General features: G+C 40.7%; 2 protein-coding genes and 1 long non-coding RNA gene across 11 annotated transcripts in view; 2 read left to right on the plus strand and 1 right to left on the minus strand.

The window, feature by feature from the left end:
- Positions 1 to 21,337, plus strand: part of LOC111566325 (uncharacterized) — an 82,617-nt gene that overhangs the window by 38,797 nt on the left and 22,483 nt on the right. For 5 of the 9 annotated variants that reach the window (XR_008603695.1, XR_008603694.1, XR_004847086.2 and 2 more), the window contains one exon: positions 21,186 to 21,259. The exons of 2 other annotated variants lie outside the window; for them this stretch is intronic. This is a non-coding gene — a long non-coding RNA (uncharacterized LOC111566325). Of the gene's footprint in view, positions 1 to 6,206; positions 7,294 to 18,819; positions 18,922 to 19,416; positions 19,470 to 21,185; positions 21,260 to 21,337 lie in introns of those variants that run through there. 2 more of the 9 variants (XR_008603696.1, XR_008603699.1) reach the window with 2 other exon arrangements.
- zic3 (zic family member 3 heterotaxy 1 (odd-paired homolog, Drosophila)) lies at positions 834 to 6,030 on the minus strand. Its single transcript, XM_023266872.3, has 3 exons — positions 4,793 to 6,030; positions 3,844 to 4,007; positions 834 to 3,269 (listed from the first exon to the last, which is right to left on the minus strand). Exons 1-3 carry the CDS (start codon positions 5,781 to 5,783, stop codon positions 3,087 to 3,089), a joined length of 1,338 nt encoding a protein of 445 aa, XP_023122640.1. The 5' UTR covers positions 5,784 to 6,030; the 3' UTR covers positions 834 to 3,086.
- On the plus strand, positions 8,743 to 17,942 carry zic6 (zic family member 6). The gene is made up of 2 exons (XM_023266871.3): positions 8,743 to 14,496; positions 16,419 to 17,942. The coding sequence occupies exons 1-2, from the start codon at positions 13,539 to 13,541 to the stop codon at positions 17,051 to 17,053; spliced, it is 1,593 nt and encodes a 530-aa protein (XP_023122639.1). The 5' UTR covers positions 8,743 to 13,538; the 3' UTR covers positions 17,054 to 17,942.

A 21,337-nucleotide genomic window follows, 5' to 3' on the forward strand; every position in this document is an offset into this window, starting at 1 on the left:
AGCAGAATTTGAATCAATATTCCTAAATCTGTTTGGTGGATGTTGGTTGGAAGAGGGGGGAGGCTGCTGCAAATATACTCATCTGCCTTCCACTGTAATGGGAAGAAAAGTCCTCACTTTTACATCAGCCCACTCTCTGCGTTTGTTGTTTTTTTTTGTATGTTTTTTTTAAACTGCAGATGCTGCTGAATTGAAAACACTGGTTAAATGACTGTATAATATTAGAGATTTCAGGCCCGCGCATGAGCTCTTGTGATTCAGGCTGATTTTTTTCGCCGTTTAAATGCTTATTATGGCGCCCATTGATGTGTGGTAGCTCCTTTTGGCTGTTTTTATGTAGCGGTGCCTTGTTAATCGGGTAGTGGGAGACGCTGAGGCAGTGCCACTTTTGGCACCGTATCCCACTCCACTTTCACGGCCACACAGTGTCCTCAGTTGCCCGTCTTCCAGTCTGCACGTTAGGGTGATTATTTGTTCGGATTATTATTAGAGCTCGCCCATTAATAGGGGGGTGAAAAAAGAAAAACTTTACATGTGTACAACTTTCGTGGTCATAAACGCTTGTCCCACCACCCACTCCAAAGCCCCCCCTGCTCACTGCCAAGAAGCGGCTCTCTAACTTACCCCCCCCCCACACCTCCCTCTCCAGTTATTCCCACTCACACACATACACACACGCAGCCAAGATACTAAGATGGCGCCTTAATCAGTGTCAAGTTCAAGTGACTCCTACTAGTCTGATACAAACAGCATGGCAAACAGTGTCGGCTATATGCGTAACATGCAGGGTGCACAACAACATGGTGATAATAATCAACGTGGCAGTCTGAAAGTCGCTTTTCATAGTGTTTTTTTAATTTCAATCAAAATTTCCGTTCACATTTCTTCATAAATAGTTGGTAAAAACAAATCAACCAACATACAGTAGCCTAGAAAGTACAAGGAACGCTTTGACTCTGGTAGCTAAATAGGCTAACGCATAGGCCTGCTGTTGTAACATGGTTTGCCTCGATGTGGCACAGTGACACAGTTCATCAGTAAAACAGTTTTGCTCTTCAGGAATAACTTGGAGTGTGACCCATTTCTCCCAGAAAGTGTTACAACATCACATTCTAGCTGTGTTTTTATACATCAGATATTTTTTTTTTCTCTGACCTCTGGGCATGGGGCAGAAAGGTGGTGGGAATAAGAAAAAGTACTTCTTTTTAAATTAAGGTATAGAAAATAGCATATAAAACATATATTCCTTAAATTATTTAAATAAACTTATTTCATATATCACTGTCAAGAGGTACCGTTTTTTTTTACATTTTATTTTAAAAGTAGTGCTGGTGGTCTGAAATTGTTCTCATATGAGTACAATATACTTTGTGTATGCATAATATTTAATTCTTGAGAATAGGTTACAATGCAATGCTGTAACTCTTTTTGCCACTGAACGTATTCTCCCCCCAACCCACATAGATCTAGAATTCCTTTCACTAAATTTTTGTTAAACACAAAAATGTCATCTTGACAAGTTATTCACACAAAACAAGCAAATGTGTAATCAAACTGCTCTATATGTAACACCACAACAAATAACACGCTTAGTTTCACAGAAGAATTACATTTAAAACAATGCAAGCTGACAGACAAAAAAACTTTTTTTTATTTTTGAAGATACTGTGTTGTGACAGTTCCATTGTTGCCGATGCACACATTTAAACATACTTGCACAAAGACATTGCTGGAACTATAAAGGTTGCCATACTGGCGCATATATTTGGGTGCTTGACCCCAATTTGAAATACTCAAAATACTGTCACCTTGATTTGGAAATCATGAACTTCGTACACTCGTCTAAGACCTGTAGCTATAGGAGTGCAATAGGCTGATGGGTATATTCTTCTTTTTTTCCCCCCAATACTGAGTTTATGCTAAGAATTGACATCTATTTCTGATTCTATTAAAGTAAGATACACAAAAAGTTTAAATTTAACCAAAAATAAAGACATCAACAGAACCGTTTTATAGCTTCTCAGCTCAACCGAACCCAGTTCTACAAAGTCAATGATTTTACATGTCAATGGTCTCATAAACAAAATAAAAGTGACGGAAATATCTGCATTATATATAGACAAATCCATAATATTCATATAGATGATTTCTTCGATCCAAATAAGACACATGTAGGCCTATTGGTTAAAAGGAAGAAAATTAAAAAAAGAAAAACAGAAGGATACAATCGCGATGTTGGAGCTTTAGAGTTTATCATTTGTTCAATGTTAAGCTGGTTATGACCAAAACTGTACAGTTCTTGTTAGAAAACATTTCCATAAATATCATTTAAGTTTCAGAACTTATACCCATAATTAAATTACAAATTGATAAATATGGCATCATGGATATGTATTTACAACGGTATTAACAAAAGGCAACGTTATATTCAACGGTAACAATCGTAACCTAATACCACATTTCTCCACCTGAAAACGGACGTTGACAACAGATTCGACCCCATCAAACAAGGAAATACATTCACGAGTATAATATTTATTTATGATTTTTTTTTCTGTGTTCAAGTTCATGACAAAGACTTTGGCACGTTTCTTAAGACTGTTTGAAGTTTCAACAATCAATTGAAGAGGCGACAAATAGCGCGTCACCGTCATATAAAACAGCGTGAAATAATCTTCCTTTTTTATTCTTTTTTTTTTTAAATAAAAATTTGAGAAAATACATAAAATGAAAAATAAAACAATTTTTTTCTGAGATCTGTAAACTAAAAGATAAAAAAACATTTATTTATACTGAGAAAGTATTACGTTTATTTAGTCGTGATTTTTATTTGATTTCTTCAAAACTTGCGGAATGAAAGTCAAATTTCGTGATCCTGAGAACGGACGTGGCCTGCTTGGTGCTGGCTTTTGCTCTCATCTCCTGTTGTTGTTGTCCCAATCCCATTTGTGTGTGTGTGTGTGTGTGTGTGCGTGTGATTGCATGTGTGTCTGCATGTGTGTGGAGTGAAAAGGAATAGTTTTTTTTAAGGTTTTATCCTCATGCCCCGTGGTCCACATTGAGAGAATGGTTTTGCTCTTCGGACTTCAAACGTACCATTCATTAAAGTTGGGTGCCAGTCCTTCGCTGTGGCCAGACGTGTTTTGCACGGCTGACGGCGGTGTTTTTGTCGGGTCCTCGGTGCTGGCTGAGACCAGCACCGGCGGTGTGGACGACTCGTATCCAGAGCTTGCTGCAGGGGACGATTCAGATCCTTGAGACTCGTGTACCTGCAAAATTAAATAAAAAAAAGAGAGGGGAAGACAGGAGCAGTGGGATAGTGACCTATAATATTCAATAATGCTCCAACGTGAGTGCCCTTTAGAGAAGGAACTTAAATGCGGGTTAACTCGAGATTTTTGAGGGCAACTGTGACAGTAAACACACAGAAAACTTAAAACGGGAGAGCTAACTTAAACTCCTGCAAAAAAAAATAAACAAAAGTCCATATCCCAATTATTGCGTGCGCATTTAAACATGGATTTTTTTCTCAGTGTGTGCTTTCTAAAAATATTCTTCTTCAAAACACAAATAAGAATCTAGTAGTAAAATAAAGGCAAATAGATGAACTATTTACAACTCATTTCGACTGTTTAAGCGTCAAGTATCACTACCAGACTAATTGGCATCATACTTCTGTTTTTTTTTTAAACACTGCAGTGACAATAACATCTTCAGTAAAGCCTGAAGTTGTGATGATGGTCCCTGTCTGTCTGTGGCAGTGGAGGAAGAGGAGGAGGGTAGTGGTGGTGGAGGAGTGTGTGTGTGTTAATGTGTTTAAGGAGTAATGAAGACGTTAATTACCTTCATGTGTTTCCTGAGAGAGCTGGGGTGTGTGTAGGACTTGTCGCACACTTTGCAGATGTATGGCTTGTCTGATGTGTGCACATGCATGTGCTTTTTCCTGTCGCTGCTGTTGGCGAAGCGTCTGTCACAGCCATCAAATTCACACTTAAACGGCTTCTCACCTGCAGGATTAAACACACACACACACACACACATCGTGAATTACCCCAATGGCTCGCACAAACAAACTCCTATTATAGCACCACCTGTAACCCCCCCCCAAACCCCAGAGATGTAAATTGTCTGCAGACTATTATATAACTGAGTAACCTAGAATTTCAGGGCGACATGGATACAGCTCCACTACTACACGCCGCTCTGTCAGGCTTTATTTATTCAAGAGGCCTTCATGCTACTACTGGCCTGCTCTGTGCGTCTGCTCTTCTATAGTAAACACTGAATCAACAGGGCATTCTGCACCAAGAGCAAGAATTATAGCCAAACGTTGATTAACTGTGTTTGTATATGGTGGGAATGACAAGAATAAGAGTCCAGTCCCTTCTCTGCATGGATAACCGTATAAAACTGGTGCGTTCAAACTTTGTCAAGTGCGTAAAGTATGTTTATAAATCACAGGAGAACTTCTCAGCCCAGAGCTACAGGAATTAATGAGGCTCAACGCCACACGAAAGTTATTCTTCAAACACTGTGTGCATTACTGAGCCACTATTAATTATTCAGTGTGTTTAGGAATAATTTAGGATAAAAACTACACCAACAACAATTTAAAAAGCTGCTCAACATAATATAGCCAAGTTCTCAAATGCTGCTCGTAAACAACAACAACAAAAAATCTCTTAAATTTGGAGCACTTTGAAACTGAGCCCAAGACGAACGCTTTGTATTCAGTGTAGCCTCACTTCTAAAATCTCCTTTTACTCCACGCTGTGATTTTGTTGATGCCTACCTGTATGTGTTCTTTTATGGATTTTCAAATTCTCCGACCTGGCGAATATTTTCCCACATCCGGGGAACGGGCATGGGAACGGTTTTTCGCCCGTGTGCACACGGATGTGGTTGACGAGTTTGTACTTGGCCTTAAAAGATTTCCCTTCTCTCGGACAGTCCTCCCAGTAGCAGATGTGGTTGCTCTGCTCGGGGCCGCCGACGTGCTCCATGGACACATGAGTGACCATCTCATGCATGGTGCTGAAAGTCCTGTCGCAAGTCTTTTTGGGTCTGTTCATCTGGTTCTCGTCTATCCATTTGCAGGATAATTCTTGTTTAATCGGTTGCCTCATGTATCTAAAGAAGGCCCCTGGACCGTGGTGTGTCGGCACATTCATCCCCATGTTCATATTGATGGGGTGGTTGTAGTTGTGGAGCTGAGCCCCGTAGGGGTCCGTCCGAGGGCTGGCCACCGGACGATACGGATCAGGTCTTCCGAAAATGTCCCCGCGTAAGCCAAGATGCATTTGGCTGTTTACTACATGTCCGCTGGATGAAGTGTGGCTCACTCCCTGGTCGTGAAGTCCTGGAAACAGCAAATGGCCGGGGTTATCGGTGATCCCCGGCGGCCCGTGGAGGCTCCCCGCCGAAGCTGCAAAGATCCCATGCTGGGCGCTCGGCGCTGTGGACTCTCCAACACTCCGGTTCCGGAAGAGAAAGTCCCGTGTTGAATTGAACGCTCCCCCGCCATACGAGCCCACCTGCCCGCCGTGAGTGTGTCCCAGGGCAGCTGCATATCCAGTGGCTTGCGGGGTGAAAGCTGATGTCTGGCTGGAAGCGATATCGTGAGCCACGGGGCTGATTTTAAAAGCTGCGGAGTGGGAGGAATCAGTGAAGGGATTCAGTCCCAGACTCGGGTCTCTGTTCCCGATTTCGTGGTGCCGCGGTGTCCCGAAACCTCCCACTCCTAACGATGCAAACTGCGGACCGCTATCAAGAAGCATAGTCATGAGCTTGAAGCAAACTTAGGAGTCGGGAAGAAAACAGAAAATAAAATTAAAATCCAGTTTAGCGGAGCGCGCACGCTGCAGACACTGCGCCGAGATTTACCACGTTGTGCGTAAAAATCCTAAAATAAAAGCCAAACCAAGCCAAAAACGGGGAAAAAATCCTACGTAAAGACTTGGGAGAAAAAAAACTCCCGTTGACTGCGATCCGTGAGAAACAGGATCAAACTTCCCCCCCTTACCAGGCGGATGATGTCCTTGGACTGATAAAGTCAATCACTCACTCCCAGAACATAAATGAACTCGGGAGGCAGTGCTACGACAGCCAATGAGCGCTCGGCTACCCTGCGCACACGTGACCGCAGAGAAGGGTGTTAATTGGCTAGATTTCTGGTGATTGACACAGTTTGGTATTGAAGATGGCAGGTCGTCTCAATTGGTTTCATTTGATTGGTTCTTACAGGCATTATTTTGCAGGTATAACGGAACACTCCGGCAGATCCTACATGTGTTATGTGGAGCGCACGTCCTATACAGCTATTAATACTCCTAAAGAATCTTCCAAATAGTTTTATGAGGAAAAATAAATATAATTCATGCAGGCTACAGGCCCAATGCAGCTTCTATTTAAACTTTTAATGGACCACTTAGGCTGATACTATTTAAGTGAAATTGGCAGCTTAGTATGAATACAGTTATTCTGCACTATGAAATTCATTTGGTTAGGTATGCTGAGTTTGCAGCAACAGTTTATGATACACTGAAGACAAATATGATCTATCTATCTATCTATCTATCTATCTATCTATCTATCTATCTATCTATCTATCTATCTATCTATCTATCTATCTATCTATCTATCTATCTATCTATCTATCTATCTATCTATCTATCTATCTATCTATCTATCTATCTATCTATCTATCTATCTATCTATCTATCTCATTGACTTGTCTACTATTTTTCTCTTTCATGTGACCACTTTGGCTCTTATTAACTGAAAACTTGAATGTACTTGGCGCAGTTCCAAAATGTGGCTTTTCTTGAAGCCGCTTGAAAGGGGAGGGGGTATTTTTTCTTTTCCTTTTTCTCTCTTTTTTTTTGCAAAAGCTCTATAGGGTGTAAGACGGAGGAATAAAAGACAGAAAGAAAGATGGCAGTAATTGTAATATCCTGAGATTTTTTCGCTCAGCCAAAAAATTCGTGCCATTGAGCAAGTTTCACAGGGCTGCCGCTGACTCGCTGCAGGACACATAAAATCTGATCAAGTTCAGAGACGCGCTGAGTGCTTCAAGCGGCGCTTTTTAACTCCAAGCCTTTCACATCCTTTCCCCCTCAATCTGTCCCAGGAAGGAGCTCACATTCTTTATTTTAGGGGATCTGGACCCACACACACACCCACAAAAAAAGAAAGAAAAAAAAAATCAAATCAGTCCTTCATTCTGCTCTCGCCCTCATCCTACCGCATTCACTCTCAGAACATTTCGTGGAGAAAGAGTTATAGATTGAAAAGGTGAGTTTTCTTACTTCTCCGTTGTCTTTCTGTGCTAGAAAAGAGGGGAGGCCCGTGTGAGCTGCATGCCGTGGAAGAGTAAATCTACACTTTATTATAGCCAGTTTAGCCTGTGGAGTTTGCATGGGATTGAGTTTTCTTGAACGCTGCTCAGCATTTTAGGCCTGTTATGTTCATTTCATTGTTTGAAAAGGATACCTCTGTTTTCGTGGCCATCGTGCAGACGACTACACTGCAACACTTGGGCTTTTCGTGCATCACCTCCACAATTTATCTTGAAGCGCAACGACGAATGAGATTCACTTCATCTTTTTCCTCCGTAAGCTGCTCTCTCTCTCTCTCCCTCCCTCCCTCTCTCTCTCTCTCTCTTACCACGAAGACATAGCCTCTCACAGTTTACTCCCCCCTTCACTCTCACTCTGCACACGGCATGCGCGTGCACAACACGGTCTAGCGCATGCACGCAAAAAAAACCATGTAACATTTACACACACATGCACACACATGCGCACACACAGAGATTTATTGCGACCTTTGTGAACTTTCGCAAGTGACAAGCGGCCCTGTTAAGTTTTCCTGTACTCCCTCCATATTTTACAGGCTTGTTGGAGGCTCCACAGGCCAGCTGAGGTTGTACGTGCCGCGCGTTTGCAGCCACAATACCACTATGAAATAATTAAGTGACATGTTTTTAGATGAGTCACAAAATGTTTGTGAGCAGCAGCGTAGGCGCAGAGATTCTTGCTGAGGAATAAAGGAGGGGAGCTGTCATCAACTAGGCCTAATGTAGGCTAAAGCAACTGTTGCTTGGGAGTTAAATTTGAAACTAGCCTGCAGCTGATCTCATCTGTACACTTGGCGTTTATTTAAAAAAAAAAAAAAAAAAAAAAAAATTAATTCCACAAATTTGAGAATTGGTGACTTCAAACGCTCTTTCTATATATTTTTTAAATGTTAGAATCAAAATCGAAGTTGTGGGTCAGGACTACAAAAATATTCGGCGCATTTTGCATTTTTAAAATTTTCTTTCCCCACCCCCTTTGTTGTTGTTTTATCTACATTTTGTAGCCTGAAAAAAACAGACTGCAATCCCGCTTTGATATTATTTTTGAAATGAACTGTAGAAAATAGAGCTACTCTAAAATAGGGGAAATAAAACTTTATAAACCTACAGATTTTGTGTCACTTCACACGAGCTATTTCCCCTCTCAAAAAATATTTCACACCGCTCCTCGACCACGTCGCCCTCCGCTCTGTGACATTTTCACCTCACTTTTACTTAGCCATATCTATTGAATTTAATATTGGTAAATTTCCTAAATAATTTTTGCACTCACACGATTTAGTATATTTAATTTAATCTTCATAGATGTTCATTTTAATTGCATAAAATGATTAGATTAATATGCATATATATGATTAGTTTAGCTCAGCATTTATTTATTTATTTTTTTTATTGCAGATGGAGTGTAAAATCTTTAATGATAATTTAAATTTAACCGTAATGCAATGTGCTAAATAATAGCAGGTTATTTTGCAGGACTGCGGTATGTATAATTTGATTATTTGGTTATCTCTGCTGGGATTACCTCATTGGGCGTTGGGATAGCCCATTGGTTATAACATAATCTTCCTCTAACTGAGCATGCGTGTCACCTTAAAAATTTCCGAATATTTTATTGTGCATACCTCTGTGACAGTAGGTCCATGCTGTTGGAAAAGAGCAGAACATAACCATCAGCCTAAATGGTAAACAACTCACATTTATATGTTTATTCTAACTAGATGTGATAGACTCAGCCACTATAAGGGCTATTTAAATGCATAATTTGATAAATGACCTAGATGCATGCTAATTATTTTCTTATATCGACAGAATGACCTATAGCAGCCCAATTTTTTTTTCTTGCAGCAAAGCTGAGTAATTTTATTAGTCTATGTTGTCTGGCCTGTAGCCCACAGTATGCTTGGCTGGCTTAGGCCGCTACAGCTATAGACAAGTTTGTGGACATGAAGTTAACTCATTAGTGACCAGACAAAAGTGAAATCTTAATATCCCTTAATCAACTAAAAACATACCATGATACATTTATTAAATACAAGTGTGCAGGGTTGCGCTCTCTGTATTTACATTTTAAATAGACAGAAAATGATCAATGTATCCCAGTGGCACCGTTTCATGAATGTTACTGTGATTCACTGTTTTGCTCAAGTGGACAATGTGCTGACTGAACTTGCAGGTTTTGCTGCTGTTTTACGTTGCATATCATATGTCTGACCCCTTGATTTAATATGAAGATGAACAGTTGTTCTCTGTGTGCTGAATGGGTTGCATTCTCCATGTTACTCCTCTCAGTTTTCTGACATTCTGTGTCGCTCACAAAGGCTCAGGTTCTGGTCTGCATTCATACCATGATCCAGCAGATTTCATACGTTCTCAGAATAAAACAAGGTACCATTTTGGCTCATATTAGTCTCTGTAATACTGCTTATGCATGTAGCATGTGCATCCACTTATTTTCCAAATGCTTGGGGTTTAGACAAAGCAAATATTGACCTTATGCGGTGTGTTTTCAAATACATGTAGCCTGTATCGGGTGTTATTTTAGATTTTTTGTGCATGTGTGGGCACGAATAACGACTTGGATTTTATCACTGTAGTGCTAAACATGACAAATGACTGTTTAACTTGCAATTTGCAATCTCAGAATGTAATTATTTTGTCGCTTTGCTGTTGGGCACATTTTTGTGCTGTGTAGGTGTTCGTTTTTTGTTTGTGATAGGAAAAATGTTTCATCATTCCTCATTTGCTTCGTATTGCACAACACAGGGTCATAACTACATACAGTACAATAACACCTGCACGTATCATAGTATATATATTTCATAGAATATGTGGTCAGCTGGGTCTGGAGGGAGTGTGGCACATGGAGTCTGCCTTCATATGGCGGATGGTGAGGGCTAATTGACTCCTTGCTGTGATTTACTGGAGCATCTGTATCCAAATGGACTCATCCCAAACCTGTTAATTCATCTAAATTTCATAAAGTCATGGCAAGACTGTGCACTGCCATCCCTCATCAATTATAATATCTCAGGACACTCCACACTAATGCATGCAGTTGTTTAAACATACACACACAAATACACACACAGGGCATTCTTGTAGTACAGGAAAACACCACATCACACAGACACACATGAATTTGGATGCTTGAAATTATTTTGTGCTTCTTCTCATTTTCTTCTTTTTTATTTTTTTTTGTCCATCGTCTTGTGTTACATTGACATTCATCATCATCACCTGGTAGTTCTTATACAGACCGGATATTTTATTATAGAAAAACATCCTTATTTAAGTATATATTTATAAATGGGAGTGTATACGTTTACAGCCTCATTGTGAATACTCTTCCCAAAAAGGCTTATTATTATAAAAGAATCCCGCTCATCGCCATCTCAGGTTAAAAAATTAAACTTGCTGAATTTTCAGTCCAGTCTGCAACATGGCATTATATTGTGATTCTGCTCTTTTCACTGGCGTTGGACTAGTGTTCCATTTTATCCCCCGCATTGTGCCTTTGGAATTTCATTTTGTGCATATTCACTGTATTAGGACTGACTTGGACCTTATGGGTGTACAGTGTGTTCCCTGACATGCGTGTTTTGATTGTTTGGAGTGATATTTTGTGTGCAGCAGTCACAAGGATTTTGTCTGGCATGTCAAACAACCAACAGAAATGACCAGACTCACAATGCTGCAGGGCTGGAAGAGATTTCACATGTCAGAGTGCTACAAGTGCTCACAATGTAGATATTTAAAGTGAAGTTCATGTGTGGTTTCCAGATTTAAAAATGCTGCATTGTCATGGATTTGGCGTGTTTTAATAAATAGCTCTGGGGAGCTTTAATAGTGGCATACTACTCAGCTGAATAACATGTTTACTCATCTTTACCATTATGCTTTTGATTATTTTATTTTTTTTATTGCTGGAAGGTAACCTCTCCACCCCAGCATTAATCCAATGAATTTAACATTTTGTGAAATTTATTTAGGACATTTTAAACATCTAAATTTACTAATTAAAATCCTTAATAGCTATTTAGTTGATCATGTTCTTAGTACAGAGAAATGCTTGATAATTTGTAAATTGCTTATTAGGCCAAACTATTTAAGTCATGAGCACATTATAGGTCATTGCAACATTTAAGCAAATCTTATTAGTATTTATTAAGCTTTTAGAGTATATAAAAAAAACTGTATTTTGCAGCTATCAAATAAGCTTATAATGCACTGCTGTGACTTTCTTACTGAAGGTGCAGCGCTTCTATTCCTCTTTTTTGTTTTGCCTTTTTTTTTGGCTGTAAATAAGGACCTGGGATCATATGGGGCGCAGCTCTGTCAGTCCTTTATGCTATCTGAATGACAGATTGGAAACTTTCGGTTTATTGGCCTTCAACTCTCAATCATTTTGGGAAATGCATCAGGTTAAAGGTTGACAAACATGAGCGTCCATTACAATCATGACGGAATTAGGCCATTTCTGGGCCTGTCTACTATTTTGCAGCACTTAATGTCAAGTGGGCCCCTTTGCTTTGTCTCTGCCTAGGACCCACTGCAGCTGACGTCAGCATTACAATGTGGAAAAGGATTTTTTTTTAATGTTTTTTTTTTTGTGGAAAAAGTTTAAAATTCTGTCAGCTACAGTTTTTGGAAATAAAGGGGAGGGAGTTTTCACCTTAAACCTATAAGCTGCATTCCGGAGGCTACGAGACACCTTGTAGATTTAAAATAAAAGTAGCAGATAAAAGAATTTGGCTGAACTGGTCAAAGTAACGAGAGACAGAGAGAGAGAGAGAAAAGTGCGTTGATAGAGGCAGAGCCAAGTCAAAGAGAAATCAGAGGTGGAAGCTGCTGTCCTCACAGCACCCCAAAGTAAAAAAAAAGTTTATCAGAGTTTCCCAGGAACAGTGGAGCCCATCCACTGCTGCTTGTCACGTTTCATAATTTACATTTTACGTAACCAATTATTTTATTTTTTTACATTCGTGCCAACGTGCATGGGACACTTTTGAAGCTTATTAATTTATTAGGCTTAATGAGAACGCCTTTATGTATAGAAGTCTTTAACATTTGGCTCAAAGGTAAAATAGTACATCCTGTTCTGTTCTGCTGGAAAATGTCTAAGTTTTATTCCCCTGATGAGCTGATTATGAAATTTCCACCTCCTCGCCATGTAGGACTACTTGTTGCTGTATCAAAGTTTTATTTTTTCTGAGGACATGAAGCCAACAAATAACTGAATCGTTATAAAAATGCATCGAGTACAAATGTGACGCAATACTCCATGAAAGCTCAGTAACCTGAATATTACATCAAAAAATGTGCTTTAAACTTTGTGCTCATGCAAATTAATAATGTGCAAAGACGTTGTTGGTATTTATTATTATTTTAAATCACTGATTTAATTGTTAAACTTAGTTTTCTGTGACTTTTCACAGTTTTCAAACGTGGCATTCTTCTCAAAATGCTAGTCTTGACAATAATTGGCCTGGACACGCAGGGACCGGTCTCTCTATTATTCCTGCAAGCCAGGAGCGGGACATTTGCTTTGGCCAGATTGCAGTGAAATAAAAGACGCTGGGCTACAGACTGCGATTGTGTTGTGTTTTGCTCATGTCTGCCTTTAATCACTTGACTTCTACCACACGATCAGTATTACGCATTAACTTGTACATTTTGTTCCCCTATGCAGAGATTTAGAGAAGGGGTCTTATGAGAAGGCGCCTGAAGTTAAAGAGGCAGCAATATTTGGGAGTATCGCGGCACATTTCAAAGCATTTTCTCTGCGATATTTGAAAACGGAGTCGTGCAGTGAACGCCTGCGTGTCCCTTTTAAAACAAACCCAGCGCCTGTCAATCACGGCGCATTCCAACCAATCCCAAAGCTCCCTTTTTAAAAGCAGGTTTGCCTGCTGTGCTTTTATATTGCACCATGGCCTGTTTCGAAGCATTTTTACTACCACGGTTATTGCCACAAATCAAGAGGGCAAAGTGAACGGCATGGGACTCACACCAACTTTAACGAAATTGAGTCTGGTTCCTACTTCTGCGAAGTTCACGGCCAAGAATTTCACATGCAGATGATATACAACAAGGAAAATGGGAAACAGAATTTCTAGGTGTATCCAGAGTGCTGAATCGGTTTGATTTTGCAAACTCATAGCCAAACTCACAACAAAACATGACAAGCCTTTCGAGGTTTAGTGGCTGCCCTCTCTCTTGCGTCAACCCCGGGGAGAGCAATACTGAACCCAGCGTGGTGCTGCCACCTTTGGCAGGAGAGCACATGGGACACCCCACTGGCAGTTCCTTAAAACTCTGCCCCTCGCACAATTTGCGAGACTACCCTGAGACGAGGTCCAGTGCATATGTTGACCATTCGGTTCCCAATTTTTCCGACTCTGGATACCCCAGCCACCGTTTAGAGCACAGCCCTAGGGGCATTATCATTGGAGCCAATCTTTCTGGAGCCGGCATGCCACCCGTCACTGATCAACTGGCATCAAGAGCTAACCAACATGGCGGGATTGGAAGGTATCGTGACTTCCCTGGCTGCAGAGACAACAGAAGCCATACTTTTTTCACGAGTTATCAGGAGCAGGCCCACGCCTCCACCGACGCGTCCCGAGAGCTCGGCAGCCAGATGATGCTGGGTCTACCTGGCGACCTCCTCACCCGGACTCACCCCTATGGCCAAGCCATCAGCCCCAAGGGAAACGGCCAGCAGCTTGTCACACAGTTCCTGGGTCTGTACAAACCCCTGAACATGGCGATTCAGCGTGGAGGAGGCGACGCTTTCCTCAGGTGCTCTAAGCAAACAGTGAAGCATGAGCTGGTGTGCAAGTGGAGTGACGGCCAAGAGGGGGCTGGGAAGCTGCCTTGCTCCAGAGCCTTCGGGACCATGTATGAACTTGTCACCCATGTGACAGTGGAGCATGTCGGAGGACCCGAGCACTCTGAATATGTGTGTCATTGGGAGAATTGTGCGAGAGACAGGAAGCCTTTCAAAGCCAAATACAAGCTGGTGAACCACGTCAGAGTCCACACAGGGGAAAAGCCCTTTCCCTGCCCATTTCACGGCTGTGAGAAAGTTTTTGCAAGATCAGAAAATCTAAAGATCCACAAGAGGACTCACACAGGTTAGTTAAAACTCATAATACAATGCAGAATTTACCAATAATAATAATAACAATAATAATAATGATGATAGTTGGAAAATAATAATTTAAATGTGGCCAGTATTTTTTAAAGCTTCACAAGCTCATTCATAAATAATAATAGATTTGCAATTTTACTACTGTGAACTTTTATATATATATATTTTTAATGTTTAATTATTCTCTAATTCTGCCGTGATATTATTAATATTATTATTGTTATTATTAATGTTATTATTAATTTTATTGTTGTTGTTATTATTTAGGCCTGCACTCTGACAAAAGTGTGTTTTTGTTTTTTGCTTTTGTTTTTTTGTTGTTTTTTTTTTTTTGTTGTTGCAAATCTCTTCGTGCTGCTTCTGGCCCGTCTCCGTTATTGCCCGTTTTTTGCAGGACAGAAAAAAAAAACGTGTAGTTGCCATCCCCCCCTCCTCGTCCTCCTCCTCCATGCAGGAGCCACAGAAATAGAAGTAGCAAGACAGCTGCAAACGAGTACAGTCAGCAGGCCTAGTGGTTTGGGTGCCTCTCCCACCTCATTCAGTGAAATTATTAAATAAATGCAGGGACACCGGAGAGTTGTGACGTAGCCGTTACGCTGCCTCTGCCTCCCAGGGTCTCATCTCAGGAAGACTGCCAGAGCACAGCACACAGGGAGGCAGCAGCACTCATGTAGTAGGAAATATATATAAATAAATATGATGAAAGGTGAGTGAAGGGATGACCTCAGTGAGTATACACCAAGTGAGTCATATTTCAGATATAGAATGATTTATTTATCGCCTCGTCCTCCTCTTACTTCCATCACTCTGACAGGCCTCCCACTCGTCACTGTGAAATTATGTCATAATGCATATCACATTGCAACGTGACTTTGTTTTGGTTACACGACAAATAAGAGCACACAGATATATTTTATTTAAAGGAGTCATTGCGCTGCTTTATTTTTCATTCTCGCTTTACTATTATTTTTATTTTACACATTTAAGGAATTGTAGCTAGTACAACGTGTTCCAATATATGCTATCACAATGAAATATTGGCATTTAAATTGAAATTTGACGAATTGAAAAAAAAAACTGAACAGAAAAATATTTATTGGGCTTTCTCTGCTTCTGGTGTTAATTGTTTTACTAATAAAAAAAAAAGAGCCAATTTATGGCATTTGTGAAACCATTACGCAGCTGCAGATAAACGAGCTAGCCTCTGCTAGCATTTTTTTCCCCTTTTTTGAAATTCCAAAACAAACATATCCATTAGCACGGAATAATACAAAATGATGATTTAAACAGACACCGTTCAAGTGTTATTTATGAGTCCGGCTTTCTACGGATGCGTCAGTGTGTACGGCAGGAGAGGCAGGGGCGCGCAGCTGCAGGCAATTTGGTGCAAGCAGATCAATTAGCATCTTGATCGCTATAATTCATTCTATGCGCGATAACTGAATTTAAACAAATCTTCCGCAGTTGCTGTGGCGGGTTAATCTAATGCATGTTTAACCGCAGCCTTCCTTGTTGATTCAGTCCGCTGATGAGCTGCTGCACTTGTTGCAATCAGGGCCACCAAAGTTTCCCCAACTAGTTGTAGCTGCTTTTGAATGAGTCAGTGCAAGTTTTTGCAGATTAGTAGCAATTTTCCTCCTTAGATATTTATACCCAGGGTTGATACGACCTGCTAAGCGGATCTGTGTTTGCAGAGTCACTGATTGTAGGATCAGCTTCACAGGGATCAGTGGAACCTTGGTGTGTATTTTTCACTTTAGGTCACCTTTACTTGTGGTATGGCGATATGGAGATCACCCTTTTGACTTAGGCTGCATTTATATTAGTTCATATGACTAGGCAGAGCATGCACGGGCCTCCAAGCATTTTCGTAACACGCCGTCATTTCTCTTTTTGCACGTTTAGGTGAAAAGCCTTTTAAATGTGAGTTCGAGGGCTGCAACCGGAGGTTTGCGAACAGCAGCGACAGAAAGAAGCATTCTCATGTGCACTCCAGTGATAAACCCTACATGTGCAAGGTCAGGGGTTGCGACAAGTGCTACACCCACCCGAGCTCCCTGCGAAAGCATATGAAGCTCCACTGCAACAAGACCCACGTCGCCAAAGGCGGCGGCGGCGGCGACGCGCGTCCCGGTGACGGGGGTCACATCGCGGAGGGCAGGTCAGTCCGAGTCTCGGATGGAACCCAGATCAGCCCCCCTCATCCGCCCACCTCCACGCAAGATGTAACCCTGTCCCCAGAGAGTCGAGACGAGTCGACCCCGAGGTCACGTTTCCATCACACGTTTGACAGCAGTTTGGACTACTCCACACACAGGTCACAGCCCCTCTTGGACCCTTTGTTGCTGCAGAGAGGCAGCTACAGGTCCCAGTCCTCCCAGTACCCCTGCGGCCAGACAGGTCACACTTTTGCCCAGAGCTCAAGGACTTTCTCCTCCGCCTCTCCCTTTCAGAAAAGTATTGTCAATGGATGGTACACATGCCACAGCGGCGTGGACTCTTTCCCACCAAAGCAATGCAATAACATCCCGTCTCTCTGAGTTCTTGTTGGCACACATCTAACAATTTGTGGGCCTCGTTTTCTTCTCATGTTGTAGCCTAAAACTTACATCTGTATCGCTATTATTCAATGTACTTTTGTGAATGTTCTATCCGATATTTTGTGAGACGTCCTCAGTCATCGTATTTAATCTTGCATTGCGAAATGTGGCGAGCTTTATTTGTTGTTGTGAGGCCTTGTTTGGTTGGGGTTGGCCTGTAGCCTTTACATCGCCCCATAATGGCTTATAGGAACAGTTGCAAAGTGTTTATGCGTAATTGTGCGCCGTGTTGCATAATTATTAAAGATATCTATCTTAAGCGAGACAAAAAAAATGACGAAGGATTTTTTTTTTTTTAAATGGAAATCTGCGTGTTGACTTTTCTGAACTTAGAATCTATTGCTGGAAAGTAAAAGGAAACGTCTTGCTGAATGTAGCCCTGACTGTAGGGGTCTTTGTTGAATGTAAACTAGGTGTAATGTATGTCGGGATGAATAGAAATATTATTCATGACTTATGTATGTCGCAAGATGAAATAAATATCTGAAAGATCTTTCCTCAAGTAAAGATTTTGAGATCTAACAAAACTGCGTGATGGGCCTGGAGCATGATTTGTCTGTAATTAATATACCGTGCGGCTCAGTTTCTTTTTTTTTTTCCTGCTCTTGATTAACTTCCACTTTTTGGCCCCTTTTTCATTCCACATTCGTACTTTGTATTATATGTATATTTCACATTTCTGTGCGAAGTAAGACCAGTGTGAATATAAACCACAGTGTTCGTGTTACTGTTAAAACGTTTAATTAGCATACAGTTCTACTGTACATATGCCTACTGTATAATTAATTATGTATCCTATATTTTATTAAAGTGTCTATATTCTCTTTGATCAGGCGTGTGTGCTTAAACCCAATCGATGCATTTTCATCATGAACCCAAACTTTGTTCTTCCTCTTTAAAAAAAAATAAATTAAAATCCCGTAGTCCGCACCACATTTGCAGGTTTGAGGTTTTGCGCAAACTAATCCAGGCCTGCCGCTCGGACGCGCTGTGTTCTTGCGCAGACCTTCAAAAGCTGTGTTCTGTGATATCAAACTTATTTGATTGAGGTAAAAAAACAAAACAAAACTGAAGTGTAACGCGAAAAGCAAAAAATTGGACAAAAGAAAGCAAGCAACAATTGCGTCCTCTGCTTTTCATTTTCTCGACTGCAACGTCAAGCGCATATTTTCCTTCACTGGTGTCATCTCATTTCTTTGTACCTCATCTCCAAGTTCCTGTTTTTTCTATCACATCAATCAGTTCTTATATTTGTATTTGGCTCCTGTCTGTCTTTCTGTCTCACTTCACCATAAAGGTCAACAAGCTGCAAGCACAAAAATGACCCACACTGCCTTAAAGCATTGCACTGTTCAAACACTAATAACTAAACTATTCTGCCTATCATTAGTGTGCTCATAGAACAAACCAAAAAATTACTTCAGAAAGATTTTGACGTTCATTTCATTTTCAGCTCCTCATTTTCAGTCTGAATTTATAGACTTTGCTGTTTATCACATGTCTACTGATAGGCACATGTTGAAAAGTTTAAAAAGTTTTTTTTAAAGCTAGTAAAAAGAGATGTTAATTTTCTCTTTCAGATGTACACATTGCACTAAATGTTTGACTTACTTCATCTACAGCTTCATTGACACATTTGTCCATGTGGGCTTGGTTTTTGTACCTTCTGGAATGTAAATTTCAACCAACGCCTCATTGTTTTACAGGAATAAGCTGTGGGGATTTCTCCTCGACGCCTGTCTTTTTCTCTGCAGAGCTCAAATACAGTTTCACTGCTAATCTCGATGCAGAGGATAAACTCATCTTCAGTGAGTTATTGTCTGTTTTGCAGCTCATTCTTTAGTATACGCTCCTTGTTTCCTGTGCCGCAAATTAGACCTCTCTCTAACAACATTACCTGCTCCAAAGAGAGAGTGATTGGAAAATGAGTGACCAGGTTGAAGTACAGTTAATGGTGTGTAACTAAAGATGATGTACACAGTGAATATACGTCATTGTCCTGTTCAGAAAAGTGCTGCAATAGCTTGATTATAGTAAAGGTCAGATGGGTCACAGTAATAATGAATAACATTTTTAAAAAAAGCTCTTTGAATTAGTGTAGATTTATTCTTTGTACCAGTTTGGATGTCAGCATTTTATACTATTACATATATGGATGTTGAGTGCCATTATATATACCAGCCTGCTTCACACATATATGGAAATGAGGTCAAAGGTGCACTAATTTTACATTTCTTTGAAATAAATGGTTATGTTGATCTGACAGCTAACTAGCTTTACCGTATTTATATTCTTTATTCTAGCAAGAGGATTTCAAGGAGGAGCAGTTATCTGGATCGCCACAAAGATTCATGGGGTAAATGGCTCGAGACTGCATTATGTGCTGTTTTCCTGTCGATTGACCACACTTTAGGTTATTTAAAAGCGCCGATAAGTTTGGTTATGTTGCTGTTATTTAGATGTTGGTTGTAAGGCAGCGTGGAAGCGACATATGTTTTTTAAATCTGACAGATCTGTTTCAATGTTCCCATATTCTGAGTGAAATGTACAACGCAAGCACGCTCATTGTGCATGCATGCAATGTAATTGTTCTGAAAATGGTGATGCTTGCAGTCTGTGATGAATTTGTTTATGAATTCTGTGTGCTGGTTCCAGGGTATGATGCACAGGATCCTCATGGGGAAACATCATTTGGGAGAGTCAGATGATAATTTTGATGGTGCATTTTGCAAATCCCTCTTGAGTCTGACCACAGTTAATTTTTTAGTTTTTAACTCACCATCAAGAGTCTCTCTGAAAACCATCCACATGCTTCTGAATTTCAGTTTTAATAAGGCAACAACCGGTTTGAACCGCGTAAATCAGCTTTTTGTTTTTGCTAATGTCAACTGGCACGACTGCATCATTGCCACTTAGGCTGGTGAAAATGCTATTCATGAAGTTGAAGTTTTCATGGTAAGTAGTACGATATGTACTAAGATCATTTCAAGTGGTTGCTGTAAAATATTTAAATTATGAAGTGCTTCTTCTTCAAGCAAACTGAGGCAAACTTGGCTGGCTTTGATCAGTGTCCTTTAATGATTTGATGACCGAAATTGATGAGGTCACTTTCTCTTGTATTGCAATCTTATCAATAGCTTGCATCAAATGGTGTTACTGTAGAATCAGTGTTTTTAAAGCAGTCTGAAGAGATTCTGTATTTCAGTCTTAGAGCTCTTCTTCTAAACCCCAACTGCTGTATGCACTGTCACATTCTGCCCTTTTCTCCTCTGTTTCTAAAAATAATGTGTCTCTCAACAGAAAATGTAATAGAGGTGATCAAACATGATTTTCAGCTCAAAGAAGCCTCTGAATTTGTATAAGCAAATACACTTCTTCTGTTGTGCGAGGACATGCACGAAGCCAAAAGGCAACAGCCTAAAACAGTGAATTTCTCACACTTAAGCATTTCGTCGTATATCCTGATGAAGGCATGGTAATATTGCATAAACATTGAACCCAGCCGCACCCTCCCCCCTCCCCCCCAGTAATCATAACTGATTAGACCTCCGCTTCCCAGTTTGCCACTTGTCCACCGCCATCTTTACTTTTGCGCTCTCTGCCTAGCAACAAGCGCAAGCGCCATTTTGGACAGGGTATACATCAATTTAATGTAAATAAATCCATTTCACCTTGACACCTTCTGAATTATCGTTTCGCCCCCCTCTGGGCTGCTGTTGTGCCATGCTTGGGTTGAGCTCCAGCTGTGTACCAGGGGGTGGGCTGCTTTGTCACACCAGGTTTTTATGGATCATCATAACCATATATGACATCTTGCGTAACTTACGCTGCGCGGCTCCCATACTTTCCCAAGTGCGGTTGGAGAGGCTGTGTCAGCGTTGACTCTGACTGACCAAGTGTGTTTTTAATTGGATCTCTGGCTTTTTCCCCATCCTCCCTAGGTCAAGCCAGTGGTGCTGTTGCTCCTCAACTTGCTTTCTTTTCATCCAACCCTCTGCGCCCCATCCTTTTTAAAAAAAATTTCAAACCAGATCCTCTTGTTCCTCGGTCTCATCTATCTCTATCCCTGCAGCTCCTGGCTATCTTCACCCACTATGGCTCCTTCATGATGGCCCCCTAATCTCTGCCAGTGTGGTTCCATCATAAGTAGGTATTCTCCGACACGTTCCTCCCCAGATATGCATGGAACTTGACTCATATATCGTATTTTTTTCTGTGCTCTGC

Source organism: Amphiprion ocellaris, chromosome 13, assembly GCF_022539595.1.
Source record: "Amphiprion ocellaris isolate individual 3 ecotype Okinawa chromosome 13, ASM2253959v1, whole genome shotgun sequence".
Classification (NCBI taxonomy): Eukaryota; Metazoa; Chordata; class Actinopteri; family Pomacentridae; genus Amphiprion; species Amphiprion ocellaris.

Coding starts and splice junctions, on each gene's coding strand:
- zic3 (XM_023266872.3), bottom strand. CDS start 5,783: ATGACTATGCTTCTTGATAGCGGTCCGCAGTTTGCATCGTTAGGAGTG. Junction 4,008..4,792: donor CCATAAAAGAACACATACAG/GTAGGCATCAAC, acceptor TTAATCCTGCAG/GTGAGAAGCCGTTTAAGTGT. Junction 3,270..3,843: donor CTCTCAGGAAACACATGAAG/GTAATTAACGTC, acceptor TTAATTTTGCAG/GTACACGAGTCTCAAGGATC.
- zic6 (XM_023266871.3), top strand. CDS start 13,539: ATGACAAGCCTTTCGAGGTTTAGTGGCTGCCCTCTCTCTTGCGTCAAC. Junction 14,497..16,418: donor CCACAAGAGGACTCACACAG/GTTAGTTAAAAC, acceptor TTGCACGTTTAG/GTGAAAAGCCTTTTAAATGT.